The sequence below is a fragment of the Ahaetulla prasina genome, chromosome 3 (genome assembly GCF_028640845.1).
Source record: "Ahaetulla prasina isolate Xishuangbanna chromosome 3, ASM2864084v1, whole genome shotgun sequence".
In the NCBI taxonomy this organism is placed as follows: domain Eukaryota; kingdom Metazoa; phylum Chordata; class Lepidosauria; order Squamata; family Colubridae; genus Ahaetulla; species Ahaetulla prasina.
The window spans coordinates 224,794,955-224,815,255 of record NC_080541.1 but is presented as its reverse complement, the minus strand read 5'-3'; the positions used below and the strand labels follow the sequence as shown (position 1 = coordinate 224,815,255).

Below are 20,301 nucleotides of genomic sequence, written 5' to 3'. Positions count from 1 at the left end.
GGGCCTGGTGGGACTTGAACCTGCAGTAATTGCAGGCAGCTGTGTTAATAACAGACTGTCTTACCAATCTGAGCCACCAGAGGCCCCTTGTGGTCGTAAGTCGAGGACCACCTGTTCAACCGGTTGTAAATGTGAGCCGGTTGCAAGTGCCCAAAATGGGATCGCATGACCCTGGATTGGGGCGAGGGGGAAGCCGTTCTAAGTTCCAGGACCGACTGGAAGAAGCTTATTAAAAGTCCATCATAACTCTGAATGGTTGTTAACTGGCTGGCTGTAAGTCAATACCTATAAGGACCCCTGTCTGGCCTAGTGCTGGTGATAGAATTTACAACAGCCACGGGGAAGCCAGATTCCTTAACAACCATGCTACTAATTTAACAACTGCAGTGATTCACTTAACAATGGAGGCAAGAAAGTTCGCAAAATGAAGCAAAGCTCACTTAACAAATTTCTCACTTAGCAACATACATTTTGGGCTCAATTCTGGTTGTAAGTCAAGGCCTGCCTATATTGATAACAGATGCCCTGCCCTCCAATCATGTTATCTCCATTTGAAACCTTCCCAACGGGCTTCCAACAAGCAAAATCAAATCAGATTCACTTAATAACCACATGATTCACTTAGCAACTCAGGCAAAAAGGTCATAAAACGGGGGCACAACTCCTTTAACAACTGGCTTGCTTAGCAACAGAAATTTGGGGCTTCGTTATGGCCGTACGTCGAGGACTATGAGTAGTTAAGGTGTACTCTTGTAGGCTAGATTGGGAAATTGAAATAATTTCCAGAAAGCAATTTATGGCTACCCCAAAGGGGCTTTTTTTCAAGGGGCAACTGGACTTTTCTTTGGTTTCTCTGGTTTTTCTTTGAAGACGTTTCGCTTCTCATCCAAGAAGCTTCTTCAGCTCTTCATCCAAGAAGCTTCTTCTTCTTCAGAACTGAAGAAGCTTCTTGGCTGAGAAGCGAAACGTCTTCGAAGAAAACCCAGAAAGTTCAGTTGCCACTTGAAAAAAGCACCTTTGGAACAACCATGATCTAGATGACGGAGAACCAAAACAAAATGTTTCAATTTTGGGAAGAAAAAAAAAAAAGAGGGGGAGGCTCCAGGCACCAGCTTTTTGGGGTGCTGGGGTCCTGATTAAGAAGCCCATTCCACTTTTGTTAGTGTTTAAGGTGCCCTAAGAATCGGACGCTTGTTCCCCTGAATGTTGGATGGATGCAGCTGCAAAACAGGTCAGTCTCATAAACAAAGACCTTCTCAATGGATTTGCATTTGTGATTTGCATTGCTTCTGATGTAAAGGAATGAGGTGGGGAAATAAACACGATCTGTGCGTACGTGCTTCCCAGAGGCCAGGTGGTTCAACACGTTGCGGAGACCTCATCGCATCATCTTTCAAATCCTTCGAGTCAAAATCGACTCTTAGTGACATGATAGCAGTCTTCCAATATCTCAGGGGCTGCCCCGAAGAAGAGGGAGTCAAGCTATTCTCCAAAGCACCTGAAGGCAGGACAAGAAGCAATGGGTGGAAACTAATCAAGGAGAGAAGCAACCTAGAACTAAGGTGGAATCTCCTGACAGTCAGAACAATTAATCAGTGGAACAACTTGCCTCCAGAAGTTGTGAATGCTCCAACACTGGAAGTTTTTAAGAAGAGATTGGACAACAAGTAACGGGAGCCGCTCGTGGCTCTCATGTAACACCACTACTCCCTAGCCTGCACTGGCTTCCTGTGGTTTTTCAGGTGCGCTTCAAGATTTTGGTTACCACCTTCAAAGCGCTCCATGGCTTAGGACCCGGGTACTTACGAGACTGCCTGCTGTTACCCTATGCCTCCCACCGACCCGTACGCTCTCACAGAGAGGGTCTCCTCAGGGTGCCATCCGCCAAACAGTGTCGGCTGGCGGCACCCAGGAGTAGGGCCTTCTCTGTGGGGGCATCGACGCTCTGGAAGGAACTTCCCCCTGGCTTACGTCAAGTGCCTGATCTTCGGACCTTCCGTCGTGAGCTAAAAACACACCTATTTATTCAAGCGGGACTGGCATAATAGTGTTAAATTTTAACTCGGGGTTTTATTAATATTTCTAAAATTTTAAAACTAAATTTTTAATTATCAGCCTTTTTGTAATTTGCTATGTTTTAAATGTTTTAATTGTATATATTTCGTGTTTTATCTTTGGCTGTACACCGCCCTGAGTCCTTCAGGAGAAGGGCGGTATAAAAATTTAATAAAATAAAATAAAATAAATAAATAAACAATTTGTCTGAAGTGGTGTAGGGTTTCCTGCCTGGGCAGGGGGTTGGATTAGAAGAACTTCCAACTCTGTTATTCTGTTATTCATAGGCTTTCTCCAGGGTGATCTGTCCTTAACCCATGGATTAACAGAAATCCATTTTTTTAATTACAAGTTCTGTGGGCGTGGCTTGGTGGGCGTGGCAGGGGAAGGATCCCGCAAAATCTCCATTCCCACCCCACTCTGGGGCGAGCCAGAGGTGGTATTTGCCGGTTCTCTGAACTACTCAAAATTTCCGCTACTGGTTCTCCAGAAGTTGTCAGAACCTGCTGGATTTCACCCCTGCCCTAAAGGCGTTTGTTAAGTTGGTCATGCTCAATTTTATGACCTTTTTTACCGTGTTTGTTAAGTGAATCGCTACTGTCGTTCAGTGAATTATACAGTCTTTGAGCGAATCCAGTCTTTCCCATCGACTTTGCTTGCCTGGGAAGCTGCCTGGGAACGTCGTAAATGGTGATCACATGACCCCCAGGACGCTGCAATGATTGGAAATACATACCTGATGCCAAGCAACCTCCTTCTGATCACATGACCGTGGGGATGCGGCATAAGTGGTAAGTCACTGAGTGTAAGTCACATTTTTCGGTGCGGTTGTAACTGTGAACAGTCACTAAACAAACGGTTGTAAGTTGAGGACTACCTGAGTGAAAATTCCTGGTGATTTCATGATTCCATCTATACCAGGGGTCTCCAACCTTGGTCCCTTTAAGACTTGTGGACTTCAACTCCCAGAGTTCCTCAGCTAGCTTTGCTGGCTGAGGGACTCTGGGAGTTGAAGTCCACAAGTCTTAAAGGGACCAAGGTTAGAGACCCCTGGTCTATACGTCTCTGATGGCGAGAGAGTAACAATGATTTGCCGTTGTCCTCTTCCAGCACTTTTATTTCCCCAGTCTGGCCTACATTCCTGGGTTATCCTGGCCTGTTATCCAAGCCTCAACCAGCTGCAACTGGCTGGCCGGGCCCAAGTCCAAGAAACCGCTCCAAAATCCTCCACTTGGGACTGTTATTAAAGATTCATTTCGTGAGCATCTACAAGTCAGCTATACAAAAACAGGAGTTAATAAATCAATAAATAAACTTCCAGTGGCGTCACTGAACGAAAGAGCCTGCAGCAGATTTTCTACCAAATGTTTTAAGGGCGTCTGGCTTGAATTGCTGGCCCGGATCTAAGCCATTTTTTTTGCAAAGCGAACAGCTGGACAGGTTTGGCCAGCCCTGAAAAAAGCCGACAACTTTGCAGCCACAACATTGTGCTTCCAGAAACTCAATGTTGCTCTCTTTTTAGGTAAATATTTTGGCCACTTTTTTTTTTAAAAAAAAGCAAAAATAAAAAAGATTATTATGGCTACATTAAATGTGCTTTTTATTATTTGCCTATTGAAATAGAAATAGAATAACAGAGTTGGAAGGGACCTTGGAAGTCTTCTCATCCAATCCCCTGCCTAGGCAGGAAACCCTACACCACTTCACACAAATGGTTATCCAACATCTTCTTTAAAACTTCCAGTGTTGGAGCATTCGCAACTTCTGGAGGCAAGTTGTTCCACTGATTAATTGTTCTAACTGTCAGGAAATTTCTCCTTAGTTCTAAGTTGCTTCTCTTCTTGATGAGTTTCCACCCATTGCTTCTTGTTCTACCCTCAGGTGCTTTGGAGAATAGTTTGACTCCCTCTTCTTTGTGGCAACCCCTGAGATATTGGAACATTGCTATCATGTCTCCCCTAGTCCTTCTTTTCATTAAACTAGACATACCCAGTTCCTGCAACCATTCTTCATATGTTTCAGCCTCCAGTCCCCTCATCATCTTTGTTGCTCTTCTCTTCCCTCTTTCTAGAGTCTCAACTTCTTTTTAACATCGTGGCAACCAAAACTGAAAGCAGGATTCCAAGTGTGGCCTTACCAAGGCCTTATAAAGCACTATTAACACTTCACGTGATCTTGATTCTATCCCTGTTTATGCAGCCTAGAACTGTGTTGGCTTTTTTGGCAGCTGCTTCACATGGCTGGCTCATATTTAAATGGTTGTCCACTAGGACTCCAAGATCCCTCTCATAGTTACTACTTTCTCCTCCTCTTTTTCCCACGACAACGTCCCTGGGAGGTAGGTTGGGCTGAGAGAGGGGCACCCAGCTGGCTGTCATGGCTAAAGTGGGATTACAACTCACAGTTTCCTGGCAATTGGCCCCAAATCACCCAACTGGCCTTCATACCTAAGGTGGCACTAGAACTTCCCGTCTCCTGGTGATTGTCTCAAAGTCATCCAGTCAACTTTCATGCCTAAGGCAGGACTAGAACTCACCATCTCCTGGTGATTGGCCCAAAGTCACCTGGCTGACTTTCATATCTAGCTGGACTAGAACTCACCGTTTCCTAGTTTCTAGTCTAGTACCTTAATTTTTAGTTGCATAAATGGGGAGAAACCCCAGACTTTTAGCAGCGGTGTGTTAAAAGTCCCAACTGTGAAATATGTGCACAGTAGAGTTTCTAATCATGTCAAAAGTCCATTTCCCCATCGTGACTAAATAATCCAAAACAATTGTTGCATTTTAGTCGAGGCAGCATAATTTTAAATGAGAAATGCATCTATCCATAACCGGATCTCCCATTTATGCGTACGAAGACTCTTCTTTTTCATCATTACTTTGATTAATTTATTTAATTGGAAATGAAAGGACAGGCCGTTCCCTTTTCGATGACTAATTCCACAGCCGGTCCGAATCAGTCCAAAGATTAAGCGACAGCATGTCATTGGTGGAGAAAACGTTTGCTGAAAACACGCAAATAAACAAACTGAGATTGTGATAACGAAGCCATAACCGTGGTTTGCACTGCATTGCATTCAGAGAAGTTTTAGTCTGAAGAAATTTGATATAAAATGAGGATGGCTGCGTGCGCACCGGCCACCTGGTATTCCGGTTTCTGGTGTGCATGCACGCGCAAAGACCAGCTGGGCGGTACGCAGAAAACCGGAAGATACAGCTCGCCTGTCTGGAACCCATACCACATTTCTGACATCAATACAATTGAACATGTCCAGAAATATTTTACAAGAAGAGTTCTCCACTCCTCTGAATACAACAAAATACCTTATACCACCAGACTTGAAATCCTGGGTTTAAAAAATTTAGAACTCCGCCACCTTCGACAGGACCTGAGTTCAACTCATAGAATCATCTATTACAATGTCCTTCCTGTCGAAGACTACTTCAGCTTCAATCGCAACAATACACGAGCACACAATAGATTTAAACTTAATGTGAACCGCTCCAATCTTGATTGCAGAAAATATGACTTCAGTAACAGAGTTGTTAATGCTTGGAACACACTATCTGACTCTGTGGTCTCTTCCCAAAATCCCCAAAGCTTCAACCAAAAACTGTCTACTATTGACCTCACCCAGTGGTGGGATTCAAATAATTTAACAACCGGTTCTCTACCCTAATGATTTCTTCCAACAACCAGTTCGCCAAACTGCTCAGAAAGTTAACAACCGGTTCTCCCAAGGTGGTGTGAACTGGCTGAATCCCACCACTGACCTCACCCCATTTCTAAGAGGTCCGTAAGGGGCGTGCATAAGAGCACAAGCGTGCCTACCGTTCCTGTCCTATTTCCTTTCGTTTATCCAATTAATATAGTTATTATATACTCATGCTTATATGTTATTTAGTTATTTCATGCTTATGCTTATATATACTGTGTGGCAAAATAAATAAATAAATAAAATAAAATAAAATCATTTTCTGTGCATGCATACGCCCCGGGCGGCTGCTCTTCCAGTTTCTGGTGCTCCCGCTTGTGTGAAGACCAACTGGCTGGTACTTTGGAACCCCAAAGAGAAATGAGCCGCAGCTCATGTGCACAGAGATATGGCTGTATGTGCCCCTTTCAGCACACGTTCCATAGGTTTGCCATCACGGCTATAGGTGGTTTGTGAAATGAATCAGGGTTATTTGCAGAGTTATTTGCAGGGTTATTTGCAGAGGGCTAAACTAGAATTAGAATTAGAATTTTTTATTGGCCAAGTGTGATTGGACACACAAGAAATTTGTCTTGGTGCATATGCTCTCAGTGTACATAAAAGAAAAGATATGTTCATCAAGGTACAACATTTACAACACAATTGCAAACTAGCCCCAAGGGACACGGTGGCTCAGGGGCTAGGACATTGAGCTTGTCGATCGAAAGGTCGGCAGCTCAGCAGTTCGAATCCCTAGTGCTGCCGTGTAACGGGGCGAGCTCCCGTTACTTGTCCCAGCTTCTGCCAACCTAGCAGTTTCGAAAGCACGTAAAAATGCAAGTAGAAAAAATAGGGACCACCTTTGGTGGGAAGGGAACAGCGTTCCGTGCGCCTTTGGCATTGAGTCATGCCGGCCACATGACCACGGAGACGTCTTTGGACAGCGCTGGCTCTTCGGCTTTGAAAGGGAGATGAGCACCGCCCCCTAGAGTCGGCAACGACTAGCATGTATGTGCGAGGGGAACCTTTACCTTTACCTAAATTAGCCCCAGATAATTAACAGGGTTAAACTGATTCCACCTGCTCGAAATTTATTTGGAGACATTTAATTTCAGCTCATTCACTGGTTTTTTTGCTTACACAGCCCTCCAAGAAAGAGAGATGAAGAGAAAGAGCAGAACAGAGAGTCTGCCCATCAGGGACTCACTGCTGCAGCCTGGCAACAGGGAACACACCCAAGCACTGATTGGCTGCAACGACTAAAGCCACAGACTCTGCTGGTGCCTGATTGGCCAATGGTTAGATTAGGCTCCTCCTGGAGAAAGCAACTGGAATTCTGCAGTCCCAAATCACAATTTTTGATCGTGGGGTTGAGTGCTGCACCCAGCGCAAGGAGTCCTCCATTTACGACCATAATGGAGCCTGGAATTTCAAGCAAAAGTCGTTGCAGTTGTAAGTCGAGGCACCACGTGAATGGACTCAGTTTTATGGGTTCGTTATGAAGCGAGTCATCACGGTCCTTAAGTGAATCCATATCTCCCGAATTGGTGCTTTCACATGGCAGTCACATCATCGTGAAATACTACCGGTAGTCCTTGATTTACAACAGTACTGGGAAAAAAATGACATTAGGATGGTTTTTCACCAGTTACGCCCATGGCAGCATCCGCATGGTCGTGTGATCACAATTCAGATGCTTGTCAATTGCTTCATATTTATGACCGTCGGAGTGTCCCAGGGTCACGCGATCCCCTTTTGCAACCTTCTGACAAGCAAAGTCCATGGGGAAGCCGGATTCACTTAACAACCGGGGTTGTTAACTTATCAATTGCAGTGATTCACTTAATAACTGTGGCAAGAAAGGTCATAAAAACCGTCTCGTTTAAGCAGCAGAAATGTTGGGCTCTATTTTGGTTGTAAGTCGAGGACTCCCTATATTGCTGGGGGGAGCCTTGAGCTCCTCTATGAACAGTAAGAAACAATACAGATAATCCCCAATTTTCAACTAGAAAAATCTGTCATTAAGTGGCACAGTCATTAAGTGTGGCATCACACGACCGTATCTTAATTTATTTTTATTTTTTATTTTATTTATTTTTTCGCATTTGTATACCGCCCTATCTCCCTAGGGACTCAGGGCGGTTCACAGGCAAATAAAAAGGTACATATAAATACAGAATAAAATATCAATTAAAAAACTTATTCCACATAGCCAAATAATTAAAAAGAACAGTATATATAATAAAACCCATTAAAACCAATATAAATTTAAAATCTAGTCCAGTCCTGTGCAGATGAATAGATGTGTTTAGAACCTTTTTCGCCATGGCTGTGAATCCCTGTGGTCATTAAGTGAGACATCATAGGACTGGGACTTGTGATCTTTTCTTCCCTGCCAGCTTCCCCATTGATTTTGCTTATCACCTAGGAAGCCATCTAGGACAGGGGTCTCCAACCTTGGCAACTTTAAGATTTGTGGCTGAGGAATTCTGGGAGTTGAAGTCCACAAGTATTAAAGTTGCCAAGTTTGGAGACCCCTGATCTAGGAGTCTCCTTTAATGGCAATCACGTGACCACGGGGTACTGCAATTGTCGTAAATGGGTGACTATTGCCAAATGCCTGGATCCTGGTCAAGTGACGGACTCTGCAATGGTCATAAGTGTGAGGATTGGTCATGACACTTTATCCAGCTGTTGTAACTTTGGTCCCTAAATGAATGGTTCTTAAGTGAGGACTATTTATATGTATAAACACTTGGAATCCTGCATCCAGTTTTGGTCGCCACGATGTAAAAAAGATGTGGAGACTCTAGAAAGAGGGCAGAGAAGAGCAACCAAGAGGATTAGGGGACTGGAGGCTGAAACATACGAAGAATAATTAATAATAATAATAATAATAATAATAATAATAATAATAATAATAATAATAATAATAATGATGATGATGTTTTAATTTGTATACCGCCCTTCTCCCGAAGGACTCAGGGCGGTGAACAGGCACCGTTGCTGGAACTGGGTATGTCCAGTTTGATGGAAAGAAGGACTGGGGGGGACATGATAGCAGTCTTCCAATATATGAGGGGCTGCCCCAGAGATGGGTTTCAGCAGGTTCTGACCAGTTCTGGAGAACCGGTAGCGGAAATTTTGAGTAGTTCGGAGAACCGGTAGTAAACCTAAGACTGTCTACTGTTGACCTCACCCCATTCCTAAGAGGTCTGTAAGGGGCGTGCATAAGAGCACCAGCGTGCCTATCGTCCCTGTCCTAATGTTCCCTTTAATTGTATTCATTTCATGCATTTAATTCATGCTCATACTTATATATATTATTTAATATGTATTCGACAAAATAAATAAATAAAATAAAAATTCTGACTGGCCCCGCCCCCATCTATTCTCTGCCTCCCGAGTCCCAGCTGATCAGAAGGAAATGGGGATTTTTGCAGTAACCTTCCCCTGGAGTGGGGTGGGAATGGAGATTTCACAGTATCCTTCCCCTGCCACGCCCACCAAGCCACACCCACAGAACCGGTAGTAAAAAAATTTGAAACCCACCACTGGGCTGCCCGAAAGAAGAGGGAGTCAAACTATTCTCCAAAGCACCTGAAGGCAGAACAAGAAGCAACGGGGTGGAAATGAATCAAGAAGAGAAGCAACCTAGAACTAAGGAGAAATTTCCTGACAATTAGAACCATTAATCAGTGGAACGACTTCCCTACAGACGTTGTGAATGCTCCAACACCGGAGAAGAGAGTCGACTGTCTCAAAGGTGCTTTTTCAAGAGGCAACTGAACTTTCTGGTTTTTCTTTGAAGACGTTTCGCTTCTATTCCAAGAAGCTTCTTTGTTGTGTCTCGTCCGATCTCACCACAGCCGGGGCCTTCTTATCTGCTTCCGAACACGGAGGAATGTCCTAGTATGCCTCCCGGCCCCAGCCCTGGCTCCATACCCAGACAGGCTGAAGAGGAGGAAATACCTCCAGCCCCCAGCTCTGGCTCCATGCCCAGGCAAACGGAGCAACTAGACCCTCCCTCCCCACAGCATGTGAGCCTGAGGAGGTCAATTGCCAACAGCTGCCGACTGGAGTGACCTCGCGTCAGAAGACTTGATAGGCGGAGGCAACAGAAGGAAGGAGGGCAGGCCTGGATAAGTGCTGAGTCATGGAGCCACACCCCATGGCCTATATAAAGGATCTGCTTTCTGGCATTCTCTGAGTCAGGCAAAGTCTAACATATCTTGCTGAAGTCACTTTCTGGTCTCCTGCCTGCCTTGAGGACTTTGCTAGGACTTTGGCAGAGCTGCAAAGGCACACCTGATTCGGATTTCCCTGACCCGGCCGTCAGCGGAGGAATGGGACACGACATTCTTCAACTCTGAAGAAGCCTCTTAGGTGAGAAGTGAAACGTCTTCAAAGAAAAACAAAGAAAGTCCAGTTGCCTCTTGACAAAAAGCACCTTTGGGACAACCATGACCTGAGAATTTCCACAGATAAGAAAGTGGACTAGCATTTGTCAGGAATGCTATAGGGTTTCCTGTTTGAAGGGGAGTGGGGTTGGACTAGAAGACCTCCAAGGTTCCTTTCGCCTCTATTATTCTGTTACTTCTGGAGGACATCAGGTTGGAAAACTGCAAATGCAAAGGAAATTTGTGCGGCGCCCGTTTTTCTCTTCTAACACACAGACACAATGCCACTCGCAGCGTATCTGGCACAGTGTCTCTTTCTGCTCTGCTGTGAATTTAATGTGAGCGGGATTTAAAGCATTTCTCCAAGACTTTCCCAGTCGATTGGCTTTGTGCAATCCATTCCCCCTTATCGATTTCCCCCTTTTTAGGTTTTCTTTACGGTCATCAAGAATCCGAGCGGCACTGAGCTGTCTTTAAACAGGGTTTGTTGAGCAAGGCATAGTAGAAGTGAGTCACGCATCATCCAAAGTGAGCGAGCAAGCAAGCACACACATCGTTTTGTGTTTCACAAATCCAGCAGGCTGAGCCCAAACCGAAAGTTCCCATTTTCGGTTGGCCATGGGTGTGTGAATCCATTGTGTAAGATTTTAAAGCAGGGGTGTCCAAACTTGGCCCTTTGGAGAGTGGTGGACTTCAACTCCCAGAATTCCCCAGCCAGCATGAGCTATAAATTTAAGCAAGTTGCTAGTTGGAGAATTCTGGGAGTTGAAGTCCACCACTCTTCAAAGGGCCAAGTTTGGACATCCCTGTTTTAAAGGCTCAGTGAGAGGGCTGTACAGCAACACAACCAATCGCCTGACAAGTATGCAGTCCATCGATCCACATGAATCAGAATGCACCAATCAGCCAACTATGGGAAATTTATTTATTTATTTATTTATTTATTTATTTATTTATTTATTTATTTATTTATTTATTTATTTATTTATTTATTTATTTACGTTTATATCCCGCCCTTCTCCGAAGACTCAGGGCGGCTTACATTGTGTAAGGCAATAGTCTCATCCTATTTGTATATTTATATACAAAGTCAACTTATTGCCCCCCCAACAATCTGGGTCCTCATTTTACCTACCTTATAAAGGATGGAAGGCTGAGTCAACCTTGGGCCTTGGTGGGACTCGAGCCTGCAGTAATTGCAGGCAGCTGTGTTCAATAACAGGCTATCTTATAGCCTGAGCCACACCGCGACCCTGAAATCCTCAAATTACGACCACAACTGGAACCAGAATTCCCGTTGCTAAGTAAGGCGCTGGTTAAGTGAGTCGCGCTCAATTTTAGGACACGTTTCATGAAGCAAATCACTGCAGTTGTTAAATGAATCTGATTTTCCTTATTATTTTATTGACTTGGCTTGTTGTAAGATGGCTGGAAAAGTTTGCAAATGGTGATCGCCTGACTCCAGGATAACCATCATAAATACAAGCCGGTTGACAAATGTCCACGTGACCATGGGGATGTTGCAACAGTCGTAAGTGTAAGGATCGGTCATAAGTCACCTTTTTCAGTGTTGTTGTAAGATCAAATGTTTGCTGAACGAATGGTTCTAATTTGAGGACTACCTATATTCATGCAGGGTATCTACCAGTGTAAATATACACATCCACACATATCTCTGGAATTCGTGCATTGTGGCCATCCTGCACCAGGCAAGCCAAAAGCCAAGGAGATATTGCCTTCCATTTGATACAGTCAACTATGGTTGGTTTTTCTGTGGCTTAGCCTGTACAATAAGAGGTACATTCTTATGCACATTCAGAAATGAAATTTCTTCCAAAACCTACAGAAATGTGTGAATGTAAAGCTTGTCGATCGAAAGGTCGGCAGCTCAGCGGTTCGAATCCCTAGTGCTGCCGTGTAACGGGGTGAGCTCCCGTTACTTGTCCCAATTTCTGCCAACCTAGCAGTTCGAAAGCAGGTAAAAATGCAAGTAGAAAAATAGGGTCCACCTTTGGTGGGAAGGGAGCAGCGTTCCGTGCGCCTTTGGTGTTGAGTCATGCCGGCCACACGACCACGGAGACGTCTTCAGACAGCGCTGGCTCTTCAGCTTTGAAACGGAGATCAGCACCGCCCCCTAGAGTCGGCAATGACTAGCACGTATGTGCAAGGGGAACCTTTACCTTTACCTTTAACCACTAGGTGGAATATCCTGAAGATTATGTCAGGTCCAAAAAAACACACCTTCCTTAGTGAAAATGAGATTCCAATCCTATTTAAGTTGTTTCAGTCAAGTGCACTGAACCCAGGAATTTATTAATACCTTAGTTTTTACCGCATTAACAGTTGGAGATTCAGAATACAGAATAACGGAGTTGGAAGGGACCTTAGAGGTCTTCTAGTCCAACCCCCTCCACAGACAAGAGACCTTATTGTCCCGTGGTGGCGAACCTATGGCACACGTGCCCGAGGTGGCACATGGAGCCATATTTCCGGACATGCGAGCTGTTGCCCAATTCACCCGCAGCTGCGCATGCATGCGTGCCCCAGCTGGTGTTCGGGTCTCTGTTGCGCATGTGCGCAATTCCGGAGACCCACGCTCTCCTGTGCATGTGTGCACATTTGTGCATGTGTGCGTGAGTACCTGCGCACAGCATGTGCATGTGCAGGTGGCATTCGTGTGCATGCACTGCAAATGCGAAAACCATGTGCATGCGCAGTTGGTGCAATTGCACATGAAGCACATGGGGGGAGCCGCGCAAAAGTCGCACACGAGCACAGATGGTGCGGTTTCGCCCACAGTGCACAGGGGGCGTGCGAAAGCATGCGCATGTGCAGATAGTGTGGTTGCGCGCACAGCACCCAGGGGAGGAGCCACTCGGTGAGTAAAAGGTTCGCTACCACTGCTCTAGTCTATACCGTTTCAGACAAATGGTTGTCCAATGTCTTCTTAAAACTTCCAGTGTTGGAGCATTCACAACTTCTGGAGGCAAGTTGTTCCACTGGTTAATTGTTCTGACTGTCAGGAAATTTCTCCTTAGTTCTAGGTTGTTTCTCCCCTTGATTAGTTTCCATCCATTGGTTCTTGTTCTACCCTCAGGTGCTTTGGAGAACAGCTTAATTCCATCTTCTTTGGGGGAGCCCCTGAGATATTGGGGCACTGCTATCATGTCTCCCCCTAGTCCTTCTTTTCATCAAACTAGACCAGGGCTGGAGCCACATGTGGCTCTTTCACCCCTCTGCTGTGGCTCCCTGTCACTCAAAATAGGCGTCACAACCCGCAATATGCGACACACACACACACCCCGGCACATGATTTATTGAGCTTTTCAACCCCCGGTAGGCCAATCATTCTTCTGAAAAGTTTCAGAAGAAAACAGAACATTTAATTCAACTACTAGTTTTGTGGCCGCTCAAGAAATAGTCAGGCATGGGAAGGGTTTTGTGGCTCCGGGGTGTGTTTTCTTTTCTGTGGGAAACGGGTCCAAATGGCTCTTTATGAGTGTTTAAGGTTGCAGACCCCTGCACTAGGCATACCGAGTTCCTGCAACCCTTCTTCATATGTTTTCGCCTCCAGTCCCCTAATCATCTTTGTCGCTCTTCTCTGCAATCTTTCTAGACAACTCTTCATTCCCAGCGCACCGGATTTGGGCAGGTTTAGGGATTGTTCAAAATGCAGCTTTTCCAGGTGTAGCAGGATCCAAGTTCCTGCAAATATACTTAACAGGGGCCGGTTTCGGGCTAAGGCTGCAGCGCTGGTTCTTGGCAGGGAATCCTGTTGAAATCAGCTGGAATTAGTTGGGCAGGGCTGCGAAACTGATGAGCTGTCCCGTTGCTCTAATTAGGAGCAAAAGACTTAAGAACTAACTATACGAGGAAGGCTGCCTTACTCGTCCAAATAACATTCTTCTCTCTCTCTCTCTCTCTCTCTCTCTCTCTCTCTCTTGCAAAGATCGCTCTCATTTCAATTCGCACGTTTCATACCCTCCCTTTTTTGGGAGGTGGGGGGGGGAAGCAGTAGTATTTCCCAGCATGCTGCAATTTGCACGCCAAGGGTTCTGGCAAAGGCAAGTCCCGCTTTGAGTAAGTTGGCTTCAATGCCTGATCAAAGGAAGGAAAAACTCTTAAAGGAAAATTTGCGAAGCGGCTGCTTAAAAATGACAGCCGCCTTCCCGGCAATCAGCGACTCCCCTAAACGGGAATCCTTCACACGTTCGTTTGCTTCTTTGGTAAAAAAAAAAGAAAAGAAAAGAAAAGAAAAGGAGATTTCGGTTCTGCAAAGCAGCTGTTCAACCGGTAACCTCTCCCTGTTAATCCTTCCGCTGAATGAGACAAGGGCAAATGTTGCTCTGTTTTCGGAGAAACCGGATCAGGCGCCGGTTTAGAGCCGCGATGCACCTTGCACGGCGTTGAAATAATCGCAGTAAGGGTGGAGGGGGGGGGACTTTTCTTATTCATTTGGTGAAAGGCTTTTTTCAAGGGGTCCCCCACCCCCAAATTCTCCCCTGCTTAAGACACGAGCACACGAACTCCAGAGAAGTCAAGACCGAGTAGAAAGGTGGTGGAAACGACACCGGGTGTGGGTCTTTCATCCAATATGGGGAGGGGGCGTCGAGATCTCGGCTTTTCCACCCATCCACCTGAACCGCGAAGGGGAGGGGGGGGGGGAAACCGACCGCCACACCTGCTTACAAAGCCTGCTGTCACCCAATATTGCACACCGCGTCTCCCAAGCCCATTTTTCCACCCTGAGCGGCGGATCTCTTTCCCCTCCAAGGACGCCCCCTCCTCCCCCACCCCTCCCCCAAATCTGTTGGGCGTAGAGGTCTTTTTTCACCATCCCCAGCCTGGAGGTTGGGGAGCATGGGAAGGGGAGTACCAGAGGGTTCCCCGCTGGTTAGGTTGGAGCAGTTTACCCTGCGGTGGTCTCCATTCATCCTCCTCCTGCTTACACACAAACACACAAACACACACACACAGAGATACATCTGGCACCCCCTCCCCACCCCTCAGCCTTTTGTTCCGTTTCCTTTCGTCGTGTTCTTTCCGCCACCTCCCTCCGTCTCGCTCAACGCTGGAACCGCCTAAGATGCGCGCCGCAACTTGCAGACGATCGAAATCGCCGCTTCGCAAGGTAGACGGTTCGCCAAGGGAAGGGGTGCTTCCACCCCCCCCCCATCCCCACCCAACATCGGGGACCTCAAGTCGTTTCTCACCCACCTCTATCCCCCCCCCCCAATCTCAGTTCCACGCGCGATCCCCTCCTTCCCCCTACCCGTCGGTCGGTAACCCCGAAAAGCAGCAAAGCAGAACCGGGACGCCTGATCCCCACGACCCCTCGCGGCACACGCCTCCTCCTTACCCTCCATCTCCTTGCCGTCGCCGCAGTTCATGCTTTTAAGCCCCCGCGCATCGCCTGGGCTGGCTGGCTGGCTGGCTGGCTGGCTGGCTGGCTTGCTTGGCGGAGCGGAATCCGGCGGAGCGAGCCAGCGAGCGGCCGGAGGAGGAGGAGGAGGAGGACGCGCGGCGAAGGGGCGGCTGGCGGTGTCTTTCCGACGACCGCTGGGCGCCCCAGACGTCCGTAGGAGGCGGGGCGGGAGAGGGCGGAGGGGTGGGTGGGGGGCGGCGGCCACTCGCCTCGCCGGAGTTGGGCGGACTTGGAACCGAGGCAGCCGCGCCGGGGCTGCCAGTCGCCCTCCGCCGCCTCCTCCTCCTCCTCCCGGCTTCCAGCTCTTAAGCCCCCCACCCCCCCTCCCCCCCCCCCGCCGGCATCCCCGCAAGGCCCCCCCCAGCCTCGGCTTTGTTTCGGCCATCCTAGCGGCCGCCGAGGCTCATTCGCCGCCGCCGCCGCCGCTTCTCCTACCCGCCCTAATACCGAGCGCGGAACGGACAAAGGACCGGAGCCCGCCGGTTTTGCAGCTCTGCTCCAGCGGGTGGCCCGGCCGGGCAAGGGGAGTGGAGAGCGGCGTCCCCCACCCCCACACTGCCCATCATCCCCAGCGGGCCTGCAATTGGGGGAAAGGAGGAAGGGTCTGGCGACCGCGGCGGCGCTTTTCTCTCCCCCCCCCGCCCCGCGCACAACCATCCACCCCGCGGTCGTTCAGGGGAGAGGCGGCCCGGAAAAGCATCCCCGCCTTGCCTGGGGTGCGGGATCCATCCCGATCGCCGCCCTGCTCTGCGACTTTCCTGCTTTCCTTCCTTCCTTCCTTTCTTTCCTTCCTTTCTTCCCTCCTTCCCTCCTTTCCTTCCTTCTTTCTTTCCTTCCTTTCCTTCCCTCCTTCCTTCCTTTCCTTCCTTCCTTCCTTTCTCTCCTTCCTTCCTGCCTGCCTGCCTGCCTGCCTGCCTTCCCTTCCTTCCTTCCTTTCTCTCCTTCCTTCCTTCCTGCCTGCCTGCCTTCCTTCCCTTCTTTCCTTCCTTTCCTTCCTTCCTTCCTTTCTCTCCTTCCTTCCTGCCTGCCTGCCTGCCTGCCTGCCTGCCTGCCTTCCTTCCCTTCCTTCCTTCCTTTCTCTCCTTCCTTCCTTCCTGCCTGCCTGCCTTCCTTCCCTTCTTTCCTTCCTTTCCTTCCTTCCTTCCTTTCCTTCTGCGACTGACTCCGCTGGGACCCACCCGCGGCCTCCGCCTCCTCTTCTCGCCCGGCTGCTTTCGACGATCTGCTGCGTCTCTTCCGCCCTTTGCAACGAGCCCGGGTCGCGCTGCGCTCTGCGGCCGCCTTCGGGGGTGGGCTGGGTAGAGGATCGCGCTCGGCGGGCGTCCTCGGGGCTGAGTAGACTGGGGTGGCTCTATGCTAAGCCTGGGCGGGTGGGTGCGTGGGTAGGTTCTTCTCGGCCCCGCTGTCCGGCGATTAAGCAGCGTCGGCAAGCTGCTTCAGCCGAGGCGCTAGGCCAGCTGGGGAGCTGGAGTGTGAAGGTAACTTCTTAGCTTAGGGTTTATTTCAGGGGTGAAATCCAGCAGGTTCTGACAGGTTCTGGAGAACCCGTAGCAGAAATTTTGAGCAATTGAGGGAATGGGGATTTTGTAGTATCCTTCCCCCTGGAGTGGGGCGGGAATGGGGATTTTGCAGTATCCTTCCCCCTGGAGTGGGGAGGGAATGGGGATTTTGCAGTATCCTTCCCCCAGGAGTGGGGAGGGAATGGGGATTTTGCAGTATCCTTCCCCCTGGAGTGGGGCGGGAAAGGGTATTTTGCAGTATCCTTCCCCCTGGAGTGGAGCGGGAATGGATATTTTGCAGTATCCTTCGCCCTGGAGTGGGGCGGGAATGGGGATTTTGCAGTATCCTTCGCCCTCGAGTGGGATGGGAATGGGGATTTTGCAGTATCCTTCCCCCTGGAGTGGTGTGGGAATGGGGATTTTGCAGTATCCTTCCCCCTGGAGTGGGGTGGGAATGGGGATTTGGATACTGCAAAATCCCCATTCCCACCCCATTACAGGGGAAGGATACCGCAAAATCTCCATTCCCATCCCACTCCAGGGGAAGGATACCGCAAAATCTCCATTCCCATCCCACTCCAGGGGAAGTGTATTGCAAAATCCCCATTCCCACCCCATTCCAGGGGAAGGATACTGCAAAATCTCCATTCCCACCCCACTCTGGGACCAGCCAGAGGTGGTATTTGCTGGTTCCCTGAACTGTTCAAAATTTTTGCTACCAGTTCTCCAGAACCTGTCAGAAGCTGCTGGATTTCACCCCTGTCTAAAGGGCAATAAGAGAAAAGCCTAATATGAACAGATACATAAATTGCGTGTTCCAAAAAAAAGGATGGGCAGGACATTGTAATTTTTTTTATGGTTACACCCATTTTTTATTTATTTATTTATTTTTGTTCTCCTTTGCCCATCCAGTGCCCGCCCCCCTCTTTTTAACTTTTCAGACGAGATTTCCAGGTGGCCTCTTGTCCAAATACTAACCAGGGTTAGAAGAATATCCAAGGTGAACTAGGTGCTGCCACCTAGCTTCAGATACAGAAATCTCTAGTGTTAATAAAACAGGCCCAGTTAGTGCAGTGTTTCTTAACCTTGGGCATTGTAAAAAGTGTGGACTTTAATTCCCAGAATTCCCCAGCCAGAATGTAAACTGAAGGCAAATATTAAAGTTTAGACACTAAGGAGGTTCATGCATTTTTTGGTTGATAAAATTAAGTAATCAGTACAGACAAATAAACTTGGCCTGGCGTATTTCCCTTTGGAGCAATTCTAGAAAATTAAAATATTTTTACTGCTGGTCCTCAACTTACAACCATTTTTTTAGTGACCCTTCAAAGTTAGAAAGTGTCGTGTCCCACTCCTCCGCTGACGGCCGGGTCAGGGAAATCCGAATCAGGCTTGCCTCTGCAGCTCTGCCCAAAGTCCTAGCAAAGTCCTCAGAGCAGGCAGGAGACCAGTAAGTGACTTCAGCAAGATAGGTTCGACTTTGCCTGACTCAGAGACTGCCAGAAAGCAGATCCTTTATATAGGCCATGGGGTGTGGCTCCATGACTCAGCACTTATCCAGGCCTGCCCCTCCCTTCCTTCTGTTGCCTCCGCCTATCCAGTCTTCTGATGTGAGGGTCACTCCAATCAGCAGCTGTTGGAAGTAAACTTTCCTCAGGCTCACATGCTGTGGAGGAGGGGGAGGGGTCTAGCTGCTCCGTTTGCCTGGGCATGGAGCCAGGGCTGGGGCCGGGGGGTGCTCCCTCCTCTGCAGCTTGTCTGGGCATGGAGCCAGGGCTGGGACCAGGAGGTGTCCCCTCCTCTTCAGCTTGTCTGGGCATGGAGCCAGGACTGGGGCCGGGAAGCATACATTCCTCCGTGTTCGGGAGCAGATAAGAAGGCCCCGGCTGCTGTGAGAGCGGACAAGACACAACAGAAAGAGACTGAAAAAAGTGACTTATGTCCCTTTCTCGCACCGTTGCAGCAGCCACAAGGTCATGTGACCAACATGCAGATACTTGGCTACTGGCTCATATTTATGATGGCTGATGCAATCATTTTTGTGACCATCTGACCAGCAAAGTCAATAGAGAAGCCAGATTCACATAAAAACCCGGTGACTAACTTAACAACTCCGGTGATTCACTTAACAACTGTGGCTAGCAAGTTCGTAAAATGGGGCAAAATTCACTTAACAGCTGTCTTGCTGAGGAATGGAAATTTTGGGCTAAATTAGGATTTAGTAAGTTGAGGACTACCTCTATATTGAACCTCTTTTTATGATGTATATTCTCCTGGTGTTGCCAATGTCAAAATACCCCTTAGACAATTTTAAACAAGAAAGTTTAACAATGCAAAAAAAAAAAAGTATCCATTTGTGTGAAAACACATATAACAAAACCCCCACAGTGGAATAGAGTAATGTCTCCAGTTTTTCTACCGTAAGTCAAAGGAAGTGATGCAAAAATAGAACTTCAAGGGAAATTTGTTTAAACACATAGCAGTCTTCCAATATTTCAGGGGCTGCCCCAAAGAAGAGGGAGTCAAGCTATTCCCCAAAGCACCTGAGGGTAGAACAAGAAGCAACGGGTGGAAACTAATCAAGGAGAGAAGCAACCTAGAACTAAGGAGGAATTTCCTGACAGTGAGAACGATTAATTCTACAGAGGAATTATTGAGTCTGTCATTTGCACCTCTATAACTGTCTGGTTCGGTTCTGCAACCCAACAAGAAAAACACAGACTTCAGAGGATAATTAGAACTGCAGAAAAAATAATTGCTACCAACTTGCCTTCCATTGAGGACCTGTATACTGCACGAATCAAGAAGAGGGCCGTGAAAATATTTACAGATTCCTCACATCCTGGACATAAACTGTTTCAACTCCTACCCTCAAAACGACGCTATAGAGCACTGCACACCAGAACAACTAGACGCAAGAACAGTTTTTTCCCAAAGGCCATCACTCTGCTAAACAAATAATTCCCTCAACACTGTCAGACTATTTACTGAATCTGCACTACTATTAATCGTTTCATCGTTCCCATCACCAATCTCTTTCCACTTATGACTGTATGACTATAACTTGTTGCTGGCAATCCTTATGATTTATATTGATATATTGATCATCAATTGTGTTGTAAATGTTGTACCTTGATGAACGTATCTTTTCTTTTATGTACACTGAGAGCATATGCACCAAGACAAATTCCTTGTGTGTCCAATCACACTTGGCCAATAAAATTCTAT

The 20,301-nt window shown here is 47.5% G+C and overlaps 1 protein-coding gene across 1 annotated transcript in view; it reads right to left on the bottom strand.

The window, feature by feature from the left end:
- Positions 1 to 16,927, bottom strand: part of SAMD10 (sterile alpha motif domain containing 10) — a gene marked incomplete at its 5' end in the record, with an annotated part of 59,058 nt that extends 42,131 nt beyond the window's left edge. The window contains one exon of the mRNA XM_058176716.1: positions 16,753 to 16,927. Within this exon, the coding sequence (XP_058032699.1) occupies positions 16,753 to 16,927 (175 nt within the window). The remainder of the gene's footprint in view (positions 1 to 16,752) is intronic.
- Positions 16,928 to 20,301: the final 3,374 nt, after the last annotated feature.